The sequence below is a fragment of the Elephas maximus genome, chromosome 3 (assembly GCF_024166365.1).
Source record: "Elephas maximus indicus isolate mEleMax1 chromosome 3, mEleMax1 primary haplotype, whole genome shotgun sequence".
Lineage (NCBI taxonomy): Eukaryota > Metazoa > Chordata > Mammalia > Proboscidea > Elephantidae > Elephas > Elephas maximus.
The window spans coordinates 61,177,992-61,198,977 of NC_064821.1; the positions used below are offsets into that span (position 1 = coordinate 61,177,992).

Below are 20,986 nucleotides of genomic sequence, written 5' to 3' on the forward strand. Positions count from 1 at the left end.
TAAATTCTAGCTAATATGGTGGAATAACAAGAAATGAAAGCCTGATAAGAAGACATAAAAGAAATGTACTAACTAGAGTAGCACAGAGTAAAGAGACTATCACTAACAATCTAAAAATGCATTTTTTAAAAAGCAAATATTAATCTAAACCTGAATGACAGAAGTAATCTATGACATATGAACCCTCTAGGCATGGTGTTGGTTTTGAAAAAGCTTACAGAAAACAATTTTAAGAGAAAATAGGTTGTGTGGTGTCCATGATTGCTTTTAGAACAAAACTTTTAATAGGAAAAATTACAAAAAGTCTTAAACATTGCCATATACACATACATAACAGGTTAAAATGACAGGTTAAAAGAAATAAAAAATTATTATGATTCCCAAACTGTGCTAGCACGTGCTTCTGTTCTCACCTGTGTTTTAATGTTCTCAGGATCCTCAGCTTGGCTGTCTCGTTTTTGGCTGGGCTTCCAGGCATTCTCCGCCTTTTTAAGGTGCACATCTTCTTTCACAGGAACTGTGATGATCTTCCTGGGCTCTCTTCTCTGGCTGGGTTGAGATCTCCGTGATGCAACATTCAACAACTAGGACAAGAACATTCTTTATTATATCTATACAGAGTACTTACAATTAACTGAATGCTGCGCTGCTCAAGTCAAGCCTGCTGATCACACCAAATACTTCAAGACACAAAGGTAAGTATTAGGCACTCAAGTTACACGTGATCTTTTTTTTCTTTTTTAAGAAAAATAACTTATCTGCTCAGAACACCATCAAAAGTTAAAATTTCTGAGTTATTCACACAATCTTGTCAAATGCATCCAGCTAAGGATATAAAACTGATGTTATGATCGAAGACTATTTGTTAAACATTAAAACAACTGAGAGGTTACATAAACGCGGAGGTAGCAGGCATGGCATAACTAAAAGAGAACTAGAGAGGATCACCGGATCGGAAAAGTACCCGCAGACAACAGTTGTTAAACCAGACACTACGACTACCAGAATATTTCTTTATAACTGGAACTTGGATATGGTAGCCCAGACAAAACAGTCCTGTTAACAAAATGTATCAAAACAATGTCTGGTTTGTAAAATTCAGGTTATATTCTAGTGTTGACTCATGTGGATAAATTCCCTTTTCAAAACTTGGATAGAGCTCAAGTACACAATTATATCATGAGATGCTTAGTTTAATTCATGCATTTAGACATAAACATTTGTCAAGAACATAGGCTTCTGGGTGTAAGTGGAGGTAACTGTGTCAATATCATATAAGAGTTACCATATGCATAATTTGGGGGTATAATTTTAATCTTGTTTGGACAAAGTCAGAAAATGTCCATTAAAAAAACTACTTCAAACATCAATGAATATGCCTTGAGATCTGAATCTGGAAAATGACAGATATCATTTATGCCACATCTCTTTACCTGCCCCACCACAAATATGTGTGAATTTCAAGCAAGCATCATAAAGACGTAAGAAATATTACTAAGTAGGTTAACAACAGTGTTTCAAAAGAAAAAAGTTTTAAAAAGCTAACTGATAGTAGTACAGAATAATAAAAAAAAAAAAGGATAAGATAGCTCAATTATAACCTAGGTGCAAGCTCTCAAGATCGATTTATAAATTATATTTCTATTTCTGGATATAACTAAGAGAAACATTGTTTGCAAATATTATATATCTAAGTACATTGGGTCCCTAATAAATTTACCATACTTATTAATCCTTAACATGTTTGATAAATTAATCTCCAAAGGTCTCATGTTTACACCCTAGGAATGAATTCACTGTCTAGAACATCCATGCCTGGAAGGACTGTGGTGCAGTAGAGAAAAGAAGCAAATTAGGAGATAGAAGAACTGGACTCTTCAGTTCAAATCTAATATTGACGAGCCAGTTACCGTGGGCAAGTCTCTTAACTTTGTTGAGGTTAAGCTTTCTTAATACAAAATGCCTGCCTGTCTTACCTATAAAAGGTTATTGTAAGGATCATACGATATAAAGCATGTAAAAGGACCTTTAAAACTTAGTAAGGTATCATTATCAATAAAAAAGAACCAAAAGGAATTTTTAAATAATGGCTTGTGGATTGGTATAATTACCTTTAAGTATTTCAAGTACTTTTTTGTGTGTGAAAAACTTAATAATTGACATAAACCATCCTGTTTTATAGTATCTGTCAAGTAGTACCATGAAGAATTAACTCACTTATTAGGCACAAGCAAAACCTAGGATCCTGTGCCAACGGTCATAAGGTATACAGAAAGAGATGAAGCTGGTTTCCTTGCTTGAAGGACAGATAATTGCTGAGTAATGGCTAATCAGCTAATTACGGAGGACTTTAGAGTATAATGTTCTCAAAGGCCAGAAATGTCAGAGCTAAAACGAAGAATCAAAATGTGAAGTTGATTAGCTAATAAGTCACAATTATTTTTTTCCGATGAGCTAGAAGTTTAAATTTTTTACCCAGTCCCATACATTTTTCTTAAATGTATTAAGAAATGAGGCCCATTTCTTCTAGAATTGAATATGCATGATCCTATTTATCTCATTCAGAGACTGAACTACACCCTCAAACTCCTTGACTACCTGAATAATCAGAGAAAATGGGGCCAATATTCATCCTTACAATTTTAAAAGAAGACAGACAAGCAAGTGTTCCTTTAAGGAGAGAAGGGAGGAATGATAGGAGCTCAGAAAACCTCTTGTCCCTATGATTTTGCCCACATATTTAATAGTGCAACTAATCTTAAAGTTAGTTGAAATGAATGTGAGTGGCAAATTGCTAGTCTAGGTCCACAGCCCTTCTAAGAGATTTCTTTTGGAGCACTTTGTATGATATCTGAAAAAGATTAGTATTAAAATAATACCACAATTGCCCAAGTAATTTGATTTTTAAAAAACTAGAGAGATGATACTGCCTGGGTACTTCCAACAGGCATCCTCTTTACTGTCCGTAAGGACCTTTCATGCTTAAAAATTATACATAACTGCACTGACTTTTAAAACAATTTGCCATGCACTGAAAACACTTGGTAACAAATCTGTTACAAGAAAGTTTATAGTAGGAACTACTTAAGTCATACTGTGAAGCATATCCAGTAGATTTTAATATCACTGGTTGGCAATTATTAATAAGCAAATTTGAACAATTGACAAAAATTATCAGCAATATGGAACCAGAAACTATGAAAAGTAGGGCTGCTGCTTTTTCCAACCGGCATTATTTACTGTTCCTTTATGTGTTAGATATGTGATCCTATGGGCAAACTAAGTGGGAAATGTTTGTTAGCTATGGAAAAAGCCAGAAGACTAACTATAAAGCTTCACCTATCAATATTACCCTAATAGATCATTATTTCACTTAAAAAGCTATCTTTTAACATATGACAGAAGAAAGTGAATTAAATAATTAAAGTTGACTTTTTTGGAGACACCACAAAATCTAGATCATGTCTTATTTCCAGTCACATTACTTTGAATGCACCAGAATGACTCATTTGTCTGATACACACAGCCATAATAGGTAAATGTACATTTTGAATGTTACTTTGAAAATTCATTTCCCATTTTAAATATTTTTCAAAAAATTTAGCTTGTTTTCAACTCACAGTATTTCTTTTTTTGCTATAACTAATTATTAGTAGACAATGAACAACAAGTTCGTAATGAAAAGTCTCAGTATACATTTGAAGAAGAGACGTGACAATTCATACCTTCCGTGACATATGAACAAAATTGAGCAATATAACCACAGATGCTGTTAAACAGAGAATAAATCAAAATGCTATCAACATTATTTCAAATGTTTGACCAAAGATTAAAAAAACCCCAAAACAAAGCAAAAACCAAACACTGGCGTGAGTATAAATTTAAAGCATCAAAAAGGAAATAATGCTGAAAAATAGGGTGCAAAGGTTTCTAGAAAGCTGCTTTCTAAAGCTTTATGGTGAGCTAATTCAAGCTTTAGAAAAAACTTAATTTAGCAATTGGAGAAAATAGAGGTTAAATTCCAAACCTGTGTGAGAAGAGAGTATAATACACATAAGTCTTTAATATGGTGATGCTCAAACAATATGCTTCAAATTAAGAAGGGTTTCTGTAGATTTTACAAAGTCCCCCACACATACTGGCACTCGGGTATTTTCAACTACTGTTTGTCTGTAGGCAAATAACCAAATAATTCAAGTTTCTACAAAGTGACTTTCTTTTTATACAGTGTAGTCTTATTTCAAAGCAGGTTTCAAAAGTTGCCACTCCAGAAATAAAAAGGTGATGGGAAAATAAAAAATGTCACCTTATATAAAACCATTTTTTAAAGCACAAAATAAAGCAGTCTTAACAGGGTGATCTGCAAATGTACATCAAACTTCAAGTTCCCTCAGAACTTTACTAAGTGCTCTCTATGTCATTCTAACTTGGGAAAAAGAGGTAGCCACATCTTTGGCAACTTTCCCTCATGCTTTCTGCAAGTCTACAAAGCGTGAGGTAGGCAGAGCCTGCCAAATCCTGCACAGTGCAGTTGCCCCAGCATAACTCCACTGGTGATGCCACTTCCACCGCTGAAGAGCCTGCCACTGAGGGTGTAATGGCAATCTGCAGTTTACCAATACTGCACTCTTTTTACATGTCATTTGTTCATATTTTTACTTTATAACCTACGGTAAATGAGAAGAGCAAAACAGAAAATATCATAACACCATAGACTACTGTTTAAAAAAAAAAAACAAGAAGGATTCAGCGCACCCCTAGAGGCAGGCTCTTCAGGGGTGGGTGCGACATCGCCTGAGGAGTGCATGCTGGGGTTTTGCCCTGTTCCAGGATTGGCAATCCATGCCTGCTCTGCACTTTGCAGATCTGTAGAAACAAAGATAAAGAGATGTCCATTAGCCGAATGTCATCAGAGATCTCCAATGTATCAGGATACCTCAAAACAAAAAAGGAATCCTATCAAGGTTGGCTCTATTTTTAACCCATTTGCAGGTCATTTCAACTGAAAAATATGAGGGAAAAAAAAAAGACTAAATTAACGCACCAGCTCCTTTCAAGTAAAAATGACTCAAGTGTATTCTTTATTTGCTTTAATATTAGTATGGAAAGGAGAGTCTTCTCCTCTTGTACTTCTTTTTCTTGGTTAGAAGAATCAATGAATAAAAGCCACTCTCTTGCCGTTAGACAAAATGACATGGAGCCTATGACAGTTTCTAATTAACTGGGTTGTAGGGAACTTGCACTTACAGGTACACCTCTTCCACCAGGTGTTTGCCTTCCAAAATCTGCAAAGGCTGGAGTAAAGTCTGGTCCTCGAGGCAAAATCCGAGGATCCAGAGTTCGCATGGGCAACTTGGGTTGGTTGATCTGGATGAAGAAGCAAAGGAAAGCTTAATACAAGTTCCAGAGCATTCACTGCTACAAAGATAACAAAACCTTGACTGAAAAGTTTTGTCAGTTAAAATGGTGAGCACTGGCTTCTAAACCAGTGGAAACTGAAGCTTCTCCTCGGCTAGCCTGAGAACCCTTAGGACATCAATGGTTTTCTAGTGCTCTGGGGCTAATTAGACCCAAAATTCCCAGGACAAGCTAGACACAAGTAGTGGAATGGCCCTCTAGACACACAGAACCAGTGGAGTGGCTCAAGACAAGCTATTCTGAGATCCTCTAGGGCCAAATTTTGGCATTCATTTTTCAGGATATTCAACAGGACATCAGAGCATTTGCCTATAGGAATCCTAACACTGTTCATTTTGGTTCTGAGGTTGACTTATGGTTAGTAAAAGCATGTACTTTAGGTAGACAATAAGTCTCAAAAGGAGATACGTTTCCCGTAGTAGGGTAGATCCATTTAAAATCTTGCTTTGTCTGCTTTGTTAATCTGAGATATGTGGCTTTATATAGGCACATAATGTATGACTATGGAGCCAACAAAGCTAAGTAGCTCATTGAGAAACCAACTAATGACTGGCCAGCCAGAAACACATAAGGTAGCAAGACAGAAGGAATATTTTCTAAGAGAATAATCTAATTCAGTGGATGTAACACTTGCCCTCTGAAGTACTGAAGTAGCCTCAAATTAGCACCACCAATCATTCAACTGTCCTCACATAAGTACCTAAGAGAGAAGACTTAGATATCAAGAGAAATAAGAAGCTAACCTCTTGCTACAAGGAAGTAAAATAATGCAAATAATGTCAAGATAAACAGCTGCTGGAAATCTCCACAAGAGGTGGATCTCATGTTATAAGGCAGTCAACCTCTATATTTTAGTTAACGATAAACATTTCCTCTTCAAAACAAAAATGCTTTAAGTTTAGTAACTAGCACTGGTTCATTTTTGATTTACATGAAATTACTTGAACAGACAAACATCTGGCTTTACTCCTTTTAATTTAATAAACAAACACTGCCTACTAATTTTCTGTATGGACCATTAAAATCATGTGTAAAGAAAGGGTGTTTATTTGCATAGCACTGGAGACTTTAATCATTGGAAGAATTCATTAGGAAAATTCTGAGATATGTATCAATTGAATTATGTTGACACCTATTTAAGTTTAACCTGTCAGTGGCCTTCCTAAGTGTCTGACCTGTCCTCAATGCCACTATAATTCTATATTGAAAAGTTAAAATAATGGGGAAAGATCTCCATATCATTTTACCCAATGTACACATAATTGTTACCACATTGCTAGGAAACAGCTGTAGTAAGTAGACAAATAAACAAACTTTTAATATTCACCACTGAAATATGGGCCAAGTCCTAAGATTATTATAATCTACGGTAAACTCAAAATCTAACAGTGATTAGGGAAACTCTAATTTTTAAACATCATATATTTTAATTCCAACACCATTTGGCCTAACAATTCCTAAAAATCACTCATGCTTCACATATTGCTCAAACTTACGTATTTACACTGATAGTTAAAACCAGTCCCCAGCCACAAGACATATCTTTCTCTGAGGGTACAGCGTACCTTGTCAAGAACCACATCACTGATGGGAGGTAGGCCCTCTGGTTTCTGTATACATGCTGGCATGTACTGGAAATCCAGCAGAAACTCCCTGTCATACTGCTTCTTCCCTTCAGTATCAGTAGGCTTCCAGGATTCTAAAAAGAGAGATACAGGTAGATGACAGTCTATAGGGTCATTATACGTAAGCCCAATAAAAGTACAAAGCAGATTCCAGTATTTGCTTTATCTAGTCATAAGTAAAAAGAGCAAAGGAAACAATGAGTACAGCCAGAAAATGTCATGTAAAGATTTTAAACTGACATTTGTTCTTTGATCCCCTTTTGATACCTGAAGTCATCTGGAACAATTCACTATGGGAACCACTTCATATATACATGAAACAGAACTTTGGTCAGGGACAAGTAACAATCTTCATTAAATATAAATATACATTTTTAAAAAAACAGTTCTTCAAATACCTCAGAAATGAGGACTTTGATAATACTCTCGGTTTCATGGAAAAGGGTTCTTCTTTGGTTGTTCATTTGGAAATGTCATTTTAGAGGAAAAAAGGACACGAAATCACAAAAACAAATACCAACTTATTTAAGATTCTGAAAAGTCTAAGCAGCTAGATTTAGAATTTTCTTCTCCACCTATAGTTTAATCTGATGAAAAGAATATGGTCGTATCTGTAATATCCCTTTCAGTTAAAAAAAATTTTTATCTTATCCCACTTGCTTGCTGAGCCAACTAAACTGAGAATACGTTTCTTCAAAAACCCTGACACCAAACACACTCCTTGCTAATGTAAATTTTAAATTAATTTTTGCCATAGTGCAAACTCTGCAGGTTTAATTGCAATGGCTTAGGCTTCAAAAACAAATGCACAAGTAAACAACCTAAATACCAAATGTAATTAAGGCCAATTTCCTCATGTGTAAAATGGGAATTCTCACACCTGTCCTCAAGGTGTTGCCGATTAGCCCACATAAGGAAAGCACCAACAGAGTTCTTGACATTTATAACGAACTATAGTAACAGCTACCACTACTCCTAGTTTCACTCACATTATACAAAGCTGAGAATTTCTTGAAAATTGTATTGGAAAATAATTAACAAAACTCTCATTAAAATCAGCCTTCAGATCACTTCAATATAACAGACTGGACCCTTCTTTATATGACCCCCGATATACATGATATATACGAACCATTTATGGTCAAGGGCCCACTCATGGTCTTTGAGAATTTTGCAGATTGTTTCAAACAAATTCTTGCTACCTATTATATTTATTAAAAAGTAGACATCATCTTATTGGGGTGTAACTTTTAATCTCACTTAAAATGCTTGGAACATATTCCTTTAGCGAAAAAACTGGGTTTCAGTGCATCAAACCAAACCAAACCTGCTGCCGTCAAGTTGATTCTGACTCAGCAACCCTATAGGACAGAGCAGAACTGTCCCATAGGGTTTCCAAGACTGTAAATCTCTAAATCTTTCCAGTTACTGCTGGTCTATATTACAGAAGCAAAGGGTAGTCAGTTGGTCAGTAGAGTTGGAGCCTATATAGCTGTGTGCCTTTTCCTTGCCAAACTGAAAGATAAAAATAATTTATGCAGTCCTTGTAATGACAATTCTCTGAAGAAAAGATTGGTGGTGGCTACAAGTGCTTGGTGATCTGATATAAGCCTAGATTTAAAAGGAAATTCAGTACATCAAGTCCTGAGGTAAGAAAAAATTGTTTTGATAATAGCATAACATTACAATTTTATAAAGCCCATTAATAGCAGTCAGCTGGTAGTGAAAAGATCTGTACATTAAGGTGGTCATAAGTATAGATCAGTGGCTTTCAAACATTTTTGACCACAGTAAAAAAATACACTGACTTCATGACCCAAGACAAGCAAACATAACTGAAATAAAAGTTTCCCAAAATAATACTTACCCTTACAACATGTAATGCACTGATATATTCTACTCTGTCCTTTTTTTTTAAATTGTTGTTTGTGACCTACTAAATTAATTTTACAACCTATTAAGTGGGTTAAAACCAGCCAACTAGAAAACATTGGTCTAGATTATTTTTGAGGTCTGGTGCTTTAAATTAAAAATCCATGTCACAGATAAGTCACTCTAGACTTGGCAGACTAAGAAAAACTTCTCATCTACCTCAAACTTTCTGTCAAAAGAACCACTTTCCCCACATCTTCATACTGAATCTCCATAAACCTAAGGTCAAGCATAATTTGCACAGGACGGGGACAGAAGTTTAACACGTCTGATGGTATCCTAAGACAAAAGACCCTTTACAGTTTGTCCTACATTTCATAGGGCACTTCCTGTACTGCTGCAGGTGCTCAACAACTCTGTCATACTGGTTCTGACTGATTACATCAGAGTTTGGCTCTGAAGAGTAATTTCTGTCAACAAATTGAGTTCAAGGCTTGTGAAATGATGAAGACCACTACCTCAAGGGGCATGGTCATAGCTGTAATGAGCCTTTCAATTAAAATGAATAAAATTAAATTTCTCTAATGAAGCCAACCAGCCTGGCACTGACAGTTTCCCTTTACCAGCTGCTTTTTGAAAGTCAGTAAAAGAGGAATACCAGCATCAGATATCCACTTCTACCAACATGGAACTCACTGGATTTGCTTGTCACTTTAACTTATGCCTGTTGATCTAGTCTGTAAATATATGTACATGTGATAAACATCTTCCTTCCATCCAGTGTCTCTCTATGAAGAAGCAACATTTCTCTAAGGTTGCAGCAGAGTGAAGGGGAAAAAGAAAGGTACACAGAAGACTGGGACAAACTTACCTGGTTTAAAGGGGAATGGGCCCCCATCACCAGAACTATCTGTGGAGCCTGAATTAACATCTATTCCTTCACCCTCAGAAACGCTCTCAGAACCATTACGCACAGGCTCAGCTTCTTCTCCATTTTCTTCCATACTTTTCACTTTTTTAAGGTCAAAGGGGTCTCTTTCAGGATGAAACCCTTGGTTCATTTTATCCTGTTCAGATTCAAGTACTTTGTCACCTGAAAGCTCCTCTTCAGCTTTAGGCTAAAATAAGTGAACAAAGAGGTTATATTTTTCTCACTGTGTGTAAATATACATAAAGACCTACACCTACTCCTCAAAGAGCATGGAAAACCATGTTACTCAAGACAAAGGTGTCCATTTTCAGCATATGGAACTAGAATGATAAGTTTATTTAAGATACTTTTCTCATTTCCTTTCCTGGGATGAGGCAAGCAATTCAAACGGCTACTGAAATGCTTTAGCCTGACTAATGAAATTCAAATGTACTAAAGATGAGAAATGGAAAGAACTGTTAGTCCTTGACCTTGATGGATACGAAAAAGTCATAGTTAGAAATCTAAAAACAAGCACTCCTACCCTGGCCACTAAAGCTCAGCAAATATAAAAAGGAACACAAGAAGATCTTTGTGCTATCAACTGACTGAAATGGAGAACCTGTTTAACAGCTTGAAGTATCTAAGTCTGACAGAGCTGGTTATTTTTCATTTTACAAGGAGCTCACTTCTTAGTTAAAATCTATTTTTGTTTACTGGATCTTGAAGTCCTGAGCCTGTGACCTATATATATATATATATATATATATATAAAAATTACACACCGAAAAATGCTTGGAACATATTTCTCTAGGGAGAAAATTGCGTTCTGGTACATCATAAACCAAACCAAAGCCATTGCCATTGGGTAGATTCTGACTCAATAGTGACCCAGAGCAGAACTGCTGCATAGGGTTTCCAAGGCTGTAAATCTTTACAGAAGCAGACTGCCACATCTTTCTCTTGCGGAGCAGCTGGTGGATTCAAACCGCCGACCTTTTGGTTAGCAGCCGAATACTTAACCACTGCACTACCAGGGCTCTTTGGTGCATCATACCTATTTTTAAAAGGCAAAGATACAATTGAAGCTATTCACTAGGTTTTTTTTGTGTGTGTGTGTGCTGTAGGTGAAATTTTACAAATCAAATCAGTCTCTCATACAAAAAGCTATACATACCCCACCACACACTCCCAGCTGTTCTCCCCTTAATCGGACAGCGCATTCCTCCTCTCCACCCTGTATTCGCTGTGTACCTTCAACCAGCTCCTGTACCTCTCTTCCTTCTCGTCTCGCCACCAGACAGGAGTCACCCGCATAGTCTCACTCCTCACCAGTATCATTTTCTGTTTTATAGTCCAGTCCAATCCCTGTCTGAAGAGTTGGCTTCAGGAATGGTTTCGGTCTTGGACTAACAGAGGGTCCGGGGACCATGACCTCTGGGGTCCCTCCAGTCTTAGTCAGACCATTGAGCCTGGTCCTTTTACTAGAATTTAAGATCTGCATCCCACTGTTCTCCTGCTCCATTAGGGATTCTCTGTTGTGTTCCCTGTCAGGGCAGTCATCGGTGGTAGCTGTGCACCATCTAGTTCTTTGAGTCTCAGGCTGATGTAGTCTCTGGTTTATGTGGCCCTTTCTGTCTCTTGGGCTCATATTTACCTTGTGTCTTTGGTGTCCTTCATTCTCCTCTGCTCCGGGTGGGTTGAAACCAATTTATGCATCTTAGATGGCTGCTTGCTGGCGTTTAAGACCCCAGACGCCTCTCACCAAAGTGGAATGAAGACCATTTTCTTAATACATTTTGTTTCGCCAATTGACCTAGATGTCCCCTGAAACCATGTTCCCAGACCCCCGTCCCTGCTATTCTGGCCTTAGAAGCTTTTGGCTGTATTGAGGAAATTTCTTTGCTTTTGGTTTAGTCCGGTTGTACTGACTATCTCTGTGTTAAGTGCTGCCCTTCCCTTCACCTAAGAAAATTTTTGTCTACTACCTAGTGAGTGAACATCCCTCTCCCTCCCTGCCTCCCCACCCTCATAACCATCCAAGAACATTGTCTTCTGTGTTTAAACTTTATCTGGAGTTCTTGTAATAGTGGTCTCATACAATATTTGTCCTTTTGCAATTGACTAATTTCACTCAGCATAATGCCTTCCAGATTCCTCCATGTTATGAAATGTTTCACAGATTCATCACTGTTCTTTACTGATGCCTAGTATTCCACTGTGTGAATATACCATAATTTATTTATCCATTCATCTGTTGACGGGCACCTTGGTTGCTTCCATCTTTTTGCTATTGTAAACAGTGCTGCAGTGAACATGGGTGTGCATATATCTGTTTGTGTAAAGGCTCTTATTTCTCTAGGATATATTCCAAGGAGTGGAATTGCTGGGTCGTATGGTAGTTGTATTTCTAGCTTTTTAAGGAAGCGCCAAATTGATTTCCAAAGTGGCTGTACCATTTTACATTCCCACCAGCAGTGTAGAAGTGTTCCAGTCTCTCCACAACCTCTACAACATTTATAATTTTGTATTTTTTGGATTAACACCAGCCTCGTTGGGGTGAGACAAAATCTCATTGTAGTTTTGATTTGCATTTCTCTAATGGCTAATGATCGTGAACATTTCCACATGTATCTGTTAGCAGCCTGAATGTCTTCTTTGCTAATGTGCCTGTTCATATCCCTTGCCCATTTTTTAATTGGGTTATTTGTCTTTTTGTTGTTGAGTTTTTGCAGTATCACGTAGATTTTAGAGATCAGACGCTGATGGGAAATGTCATAGCTAAAAACTTTTTCCCAAGCTGTAGGGACCCCTACATATGTAATGACTGGTGAAATATAGTCATTCTAAAATGTTTAAACAAAATTTAAGAGGCCTCAACCAGTGATTTTAAGATGAATCACCTTTCGTGTTATCTTTGTAGGCTATAATTTAAAGAATTTTATATAATAAATATTTGCAATGATTTAATCCAATATATAACCCAAACTAGGTTGATGCTTGAAACACATTATTTTAAAGGCTAAGAAAATGATTTAAGAAAGGGGGGAGCCTGATCAATGGAAATGAAAGACAATGGCATCCAACATTTGCTAAGCTACTCAAAATAACAAATGCTCAATTTTAGGAAAGGCAAGGAACTAGGATTCCTAAAAGAAGTCTGTGTAAATCATCAAATACTTTTGTATTTTACTTTTAAATTAAAAGGTTAAGAAAAAAGTGATTGGTTCAAAATGAGTCAAAACATTTCTCATATTTGAGGAATAACAATCTCAAGTAGGTTTCTGCAAACTACATCCCATGGGCCAAATTTGGCCCATCTGTTTTTGTACAGACTGTAAGGTAAGAGTGTTTTTACATTTGTACTAGCTGAATAAAAATCAAAAGAATATTATGTGACATGTGAATATTACATGCAATTCAAGTTTCAGTGTTCATCAATCAAGTTTTATTGGGATGCAGTCACAGATTTGCTTATGTGTCACCTATGGTTGCTTTTGAGCTACTGTAGCTAAAAAAAAAAAAAAAAATTTTTTTTTTTTTTTTTTTGAGAAATTGTGAGAGAGATCATACAGCGTGCAAAGCCTAAAATATTTACTATCTGGCCCTTTACAGGCTGATCCCCAATCTAAAGAACGGGATGAATATTTGAAGGGACAGTGTGGTGGCCTACATATTTAAGATCAATAATACGTAGAAATCTAGCCACAGTGCAAAAGAGCATGATGTATAACAGAAGAAAATAAATAAAAAATAGCTGAACTAAAGAGGAATCGATTGATGAAGCTCTTATAGCCATACCAGGAATGTATGTGGTGCCTCTGGAGGGTATTTAATTCTCTGTAGGAGCAACATTTTCTTAGTCAGCTGCAAGAGGGGTGTAGCAACCATCTGCACCTCTATAACTTACTGTCAAATCTTACCCCATGATAACTACAATGAAATCACGCCCATGGAACATTTTAGCGGTTGCTAAGGGACTAACTGTGACATCAACAGAGCATAATGCAAGAGCAATGACAGGACAGGGAGAAGTAACAAAGGGGTACTGATCGCTGTTTGAAGAGGGTAAGCTTTATAACTAGCTAGAAAAATCTTATAGAAGTAAATGCATTTAAGTTCACTTTAAGATAATTTCTACATTTACATATTATCATTTTAAGCCTTCAACAAAATTAGTTTAAAAAGAAAAAAGCTACGTATGGATTGTTTACACTACTCTTCATTTATAAGGTTCAAACCCTAACACTATGCATGTTGAAATTACACCCTAGGAAACTGTCAGGCCAATCCTTAGGACTAAATCTGCCCTTGTCTCTTCACATCATCTGTTACTCTTGGGAACTCTGTAATCCATAGTGCAATCTGGTGTGGCTTTGTTCAGAAAAACAAACCACATGAACAGAAGTTGTTATTGAGATATAGTTGAAAGATGACAGATTCAAAATCAATTTCCCTAAAACGTACTTGGTCATTTTTACCACCATTGTTAACAGGTATTTAAAAAAAAAAAAAACAAGTTTTCTTTTGTGTGTGTGCATGTGCTTTAGGTGAAGGCTTACAGAGCAAACTAGTTTCTCATTAAATAATTAATACACATATTGTTTTGTGACATTGACTGCCAACCCTGCAACATGTCAACACTCTCCCCTTCTTGACCTTGGGTTCCCCATTTCTATTTGTCCAGCTGTACTGTCCCCTTCTGCCTTTCCGTCCTTGCCCCTGGGCTGGTGTACCCATTTAGTCTCATATACACGGTTGAGCTACCTGTATTATTGTTTGTTTTATGGGCCTGTCTAATCTTTGGCTGAAGGGTGAACTTCAGGAGTGACTTCAGTATTGACTTAAAGGGGTGCCCAGGAGCCATACTCACAAGGTTTCTCCAGTCTCTGTCAGATCAGTAAGTGTGGACTTTTTTTGTGAGTTTGAATTTTGTTCTACATTTTTCTCCAGCTCTGTCTGGGACCCTCTATTGTGATCCCCGTCAGAGCAGTCGGTAGCGGTAGCCAGGCACCATCTAGTTGTGCTGGACTCATTCTGGTGGAGGCTGTGGTAGTTGTGGGCCATCCATTGACCCTTTGGATTAATTTTTCCCTTGTGTATTTGGTTTTCTTCATTCTCCCTTGGTCCACATGGGGTAGGAACAACAAAGTACCCTAGATGGCTGCTCGAGACCCCAGACGCTACTCGCCAATGTAGGATGTAAAATATTTTCTTTATAAACTATGTTATGCCAATTGAGCTAGACGTCCCTGAGAAAAGTTTTCATTTTTTTTGTTTACCATATTAGTCTTTCTATCAGGTTAATACAAAGAAAAATCAACTAGGGAGAGGAGAAGTGTTGATCAAAAGTTAAACAATAACTTATTTTTGCCATTTCAGAAGAGATACTTTGAAAGAGAGACAATAATTAAACATGTTATTAAAAATCTCAAGGAAAAAAGTTCTGTTGTGAATAGATTTTAAGTCAGTCTCTGAGCTTGATATATCAAGTTTCACTTGGAAAACAGTATCTCAACAAAGAAGTATAAACACACACTTGTCTTATGAAATGGTACCACTGCTCTGAAGATGAAATAAAAGAGATTTATTGCTGCCCCTTACCTCCAACTCTGCCTCTAACACCTCTTCAGTGGTTCGGATCCGATCTTTTGGTTTCTTCCACATCTTTGGTGCAGTTATAGCTGTTTGAGCTGAAATACAAGATTGGGCCCATTACTTACCACCATCAGCACATGTTGGGAAACATTAGGTCTCAATGATGCCTGTATTCAAATCCGGCAGAAGAAAAAAGGGCTTCAGTCACACCCAAGAGATAGTTGGATGATAAAGGAATTATGTAGCTGTGGTTCAGACACTGCAATGGCAAATATCTTAGACACAAATTGTTCATATCAGCTTATACAGCCTTCCAACGGGCGGCCTGATTTCTCCTATCACAGTAAAAACATACCTAAGCATACAATTCAATATGTGGTGAATATCTTCCTAAGAAAAATTAGCCTGTGGGACAATTCAAGATCTGAGTCAGCTTTCTATTGTTAACCAACTGATCTTAAATTAAGCAAGTAGCACTTATCAGGCTCCTGCATTATCCAACTAAAAAGTGTAAGAGTGAGATGAGATAGTATCTAAGGGTCCTTTAAGGTCTAAAAAACTTCAGCTCAGGATTATGTTTGTTAAAGCTTTCTAGACAAAAAAAAGGACACTTAGATTAAGATTTCATCAGACAGGCAGCACTTCTACAATATGCAGCTCCCATCTCAAGTCATTATTGAGGGCCTGGCCTTTCATACTGCTGGGGTGAAAATTAGAAATGAAAATAGATAACTTTTTACGGGATTATTCTATTGCATCCGATGTTCTTGATAGAATATTAAGCTTACAAAACAATGTTATAAGGTCATTTGGCTTACAAATTTCACAGAACCAGTCATTTAACACTAATGTACAATTTAAAGATTGCCATCAGATAGTAAATAGAAAATATTAAAAGAATCCTATAGAAGGCAACATATGGATCAAGAGATAGGAACGAAGTGTTACACTTTACAAGTATAAAGGGTAGGGAGAATAGTCAAAAGAAGGCTACTTTTAGAGACATTACCAAAAAAGAAATAAACACAAAGCTGAAAGGTATCACCTGATCTGATACTCTATGGAAATACAAGATCATACATGGAGAGACTAAATCAACCAATCCCTCTGGAACAGTCTCAAATTTTTTTGGAAGAACAGTAAATAGCGAACACACAAACTGTTCTTGGGAACAAGGACAAAAAGACATCTAACACTTTTCTTCTCATAATTACTGCACTGAAATGCTCTTTAAATCTCCTCAAACCAATTATTATTACACACATCCCAACCAATTATTCTTTACCTTTCCCCTCAGGGCCATAATGAGCTAGAAAATATTATCATACCTGCTGTTATTCTTCCTTTGTGGTGTACACAAGGTAAACAATTTTCTTAAGGTATGAAACTCAGATTATGGAAACAATAGGAAGATTTAACTCTGCTAGTGCCTCACTGTCTTACACTGAATCTGTATTCCTTCTTTGGTGTATTTACATTCGTTTACATTTTTTATGGATCTCCTGATTTCACATAAGCAGTCTGTTTTACGTGTATCTCTCCAAAATGCTTGTGATTTAAATTCTGCTTCCAAAACAGAATCCTCTTAAGCACTATAGTTTGGGGAATGTACACATTTTAAATTTTATTTTATTTCACATAAGTATGAATTGACCTCTAAATTCCACTCACGAAAAAGGGGATGGCCACTTTCTGGAGGATTCCTTGGGATCGAATATAAACTCAGGAGTAGTTCTCTCTAAACAATAAATACCAAAGTAAGGTGCAGATAAAAAGAAAGATAAACTTTTCTCTGTAAGCATACATCAAATGTACCCCAAAACATTAAGCAAAACATTTCTTCCATGGGTAACAAACACAAGACATTTAACATACTTTGCTTTTTTTTTTTTAAGTAGCTACTTCAAAACCCACTGCCATCTAGTAGATCCTGACGCACAGTGACCCTATAGAGCATAAGAGAACTGCCCTATAGGGTCTCCAAGGCTGTAAAATCTTTACTGAAGCAGACTGCCACATCTTCTCCCGTGGAGTGGCTGGTGGGTTCAAACCACTGATCTTTCAGTCAGCAGCTGAGCTCTTTAACCACTGCACCACCAGGGCTCCTTAAGTAACTAACTACCTACCCAACAGAAATTGTTACTCATCCTGTTCAAGTGGCTATTTGAGTGGCTCTTTTAAGTCTTGATTTAAAATAGTAAATCACAAGAAGTAGACAGAAAGAGCACACACCTCTTTAGGGATATAGTTCTTTTAAAAACTGAAAACACACAGATACATACACACTACTGAGATTGTGCTATACATCCCTTCTCCTACCATTACTCACGGGGAAGTGCAAGAAAATTGGGCGTGCCAGAGTTGGGGGTGGGAAGACAAGTGATAGATACCTCCAGATTTACAGGACAATTCATATCAAATTAGCTAGAACAAGGGAATTAAATTTAAGATACCATCTCGGATTTGTTCTTTTTATCTAGTTCATTCCCATGACTGACACCTTAGATTATTAGGCCCTTACTATTGCATTAATTAAACTATGAGATAATATCTTACTGCACTGTCTTACTTCAAAACATCAAATGATGGCCTTTCTGAATAATTTGACTAAGTTATTCTTCTGCTTAAAAACATCCTTTAAGGCATCATCCATACTGCCCAACAAACTACCCTACACAGAATGAACACTCAAATTGGTTGACTGAACAAATAATGGCAGCCCCATGTGAAAGAGGTATTATTGAAATTCCAAGGACAAAGACAGATTTTTTCCCTCTTTCTTGTCCTGCAGTGACAATCTCTGCATGAGCTTCATGATTATCTAGACTTAGCGGTAAACAAGGACGCCCTCCTCCTTCCAATGAGAACAAAATTGGTATAGGTACACTTAATTTCCACTACTTGAAAAATATCAAAAGGAGAGGAAATGACATCTTTTAAAAACTAAAACCATATAGCTATACATCAAAATTACAAGTAAACACAAACAAAAAAGCAACACTATGATTTCAAGATCCATGAACATTTTTACATTATTGGGGGGAAAAAACTATTTGTTTTTCATCAATGCTCTTTCTATGAAGTGACTAGTATAGAAATTCAGAAAAATGTTAGGAGCATAGAAAAGTTTAGTCACTGAGTTTTAGGATGATGTTTTGCCTTCTCTCTGCCAGAGGTTTTAGAATTACGTAGATGATTACATCAAGTTAGAACTGTTCCTGCTTTCAACTCTCATTCCATGAATGAAATACAGACCTCAGAAAATTGTGCCACATCAAAACCGTTATGACTGGCAGCAACTTCATCTTAAGATTTACATCTGTCAAGTCACTCCCATAAGTGGGAGAGTCCCTCATTTATTAATTAATTTTTTTTAATGGGCTCTATGGGAGTCAAGTTGCTATTCCTGCAAACTATGAGCTAGCAACTATCCCTGTGCAATCTGAGATAACCACTGGAACTAGGAAAAAGACAGCTAGGGCTAATGTAAAAGATTCATAAATTTACTGGTATTAAATCCATGTAGGTTTTCAAAAACAGATATCCGTGAAGCTTGAGGCAGTTAGAATACTGAGAAAAATTACTAAGTAAAATGGTTGATCATAGAAGAGTCAAGAATTAAGAGACAAGGGATATCATGCATTCTGAGGAAGTATCCTCTGTCAAAACATGATCTAGAACATAAACTCTTCCCTTTTCTTTGCTGAAATACGAGCTCTTAAACAACAACTCCAAGTAGTTAAGTCATGGTTCTTGAACCTGGAATCCTGACTCTGAGAGATGTCAGAAGTGCTGCACAGTAAATATAAGAAGGACAAACATTACTGCTATCATTGGCAGAGTCTCACCTTGTCTACATTATTCTCTTCTATTCCTCCCAGTCACAGTTCCTATACATGTAGAGACTATGATCCACCTTAACACTTAAAAAAAAATTCCAAAAAACAGGGATGGGGGCGGCCTTGGCACTTAAGGCAGAAATTTAGGATAGACGAATGGAACTAGTTAGCTTATTTACATATTATCTGGCATTTTTTAAAATGAAAAATACCTATAATACATCGTTTTTTTCTAATCATTGAAGAACATTTAAAAGTTCAGACAGATACCAAGCTGAAAAAAACCATCATGTATTACCTCTGAAATATTGCAAACATTTTGGTCTACTTTCTTCCTGGCATTTAAAAAACATAGTTACATGCACAGTGCATATTTAGTTTTATAATCATCTTTTTTCACTGGCCTGTAAACAGGAATTTAAACCTTTACAGTGTTAGTCTTTCAGTAGAAATTATCCTAACAAATCCACTCTGCCAAAATCCCTATGTATTCAATTTGACAAACAACCCAATCAAAAAGTGGGCAAAGGAAATTAACAGACATTTCACCAAAGAGGATATACATCCCAGGTCCAAAGGGTGTGCTCCACTCTTGGCTCTTCTTTCTTGGTGGTAGTGAGATCCCCACTCTCCACCTCTGGCATGGTTCATTTTAAGGCTAGTGGGATGGCAAAACTGACCGATCCCCTTGTTAGAGTTCCACAAACCTTATTTGTATGGTCCCATGCCACAACGGTGGCATGCACCTTGTTTGTATTAGCAAGCTATCCAATCCCATTGGTGCGCCAAAAGCACCTCATTTGCTAGTCCTACTCAATCATTTGGTAGGAGTTACAAGACCATGGTGAGAAAGGCACATAAAAGTAGTCTGTTGCACTGCAATGACTGAAGTGGAGACCTTTTTCCTTGAATTGTGGGACAGACTGCTCTCTATAAAAGTATAATTGGAATAAATTTTAAAAGCTGTGTTAATATTACTGGGAACATTATAATTCTGCATATGCTTTTTGATCTCTGGAGGATCTGGAGAATTTATGGAGCCCTCAGATACTGTCATGGATTGAACTGTGTCCCCCCAAAAATATGTGTATCAATTTGGCTAGGGCATGATTTCCAGTCCTGTATGATTGTCCACCATTTTGTCATCTGATGTGATTTTCCTGTGTTGTAAATCCCATCTCTATGATGTTCATGAGATAGGATTAGTGGCATTTATGTTAATGAAGCAGGACTCAATCTACAAGATCAGATTGTGTCTTTTGAGCCAATCTCTTTTAAGATATAAGAGAGAAGCAAGCAGAGAGGCATGGGGGCTTTATACCACCAAGAAACAAGAGCCAGGAGAATAGTATGTCCTTTGGGTTCGGGGTCGCTGTGCTGAGAAGCCCCTTAACTAGGGAAGACCAATGATAAGGATCTTCCCACAGAGATGACAGACAGAAAGTCTTCTCCTGGAGCTGGCACCCTGAATTCGGACGTCTAGCCTTCTAGACTGTGAGAGAATAAATTTCTCTTTGTTAAAGCCACCCGCTTGTGGTATTTCTGCTATAGCGGCACTAGACATCTAAGACAGATAGCATTATTTTTGTATTGAAAAATGAGAAGAGCATCATTCCATAGAAGAGAATGTGAAAGAGTTGATAACACATGAGAGGTAACTTGGTTCATTTTAAGGTAACCTGGTTCATTTTAATCCCAAGGTATTCCTCTAGCTTTGCAATATA

General features: G+C 36.9%; 1 protein-coding gene across 8 annotated transcripts in view; it reads right to left on the reverse strand.

Moving 5' to 3' along the window:
• The window catches only part of EIF4G3 (eukaryotic translation initiation factor 4 gamma 3), a 381,417-nt gene that overhangs the window by 85,255 nt on the left and 275,176 nt on the right, over positions 1–20,986 (reverse strand). For 5 of the 8 annotated variants that reach the window (XM_049878170.1, XM_049878168.1, XM_049878167.1 and 2 more), the window contains 6 exons: positions 15,430–15,518; positions 9,787–10,033; positions 6,984–7,117; positions 5,248–5,367; positions 4,756–4,866; positions 414–584 (listed from right to left, as the gene is read on the reverse strand). In XM_049878170.1, coding sequence (XP_049734127.1) covers positions 414–584; positions 4,756–4,866; positions 5,248–5,367; positions 6,984–7,117; positions 9,787–10,033; positions 15,430–15,518 — 872 coding nt within the window. The remainder of the gene's footprint in view (positions 1–413; positions 585–4,755; positions 4,867–5,247; positions 5,368–6,983; positions 7,118–9,786; positions 10,034–15,429; positions 15,519–20,986) is intronic. The other 3 variants (XM_049878174.1, XM_049878173.1, XM_049878172.1) reach the window with 1 other exon arrangement.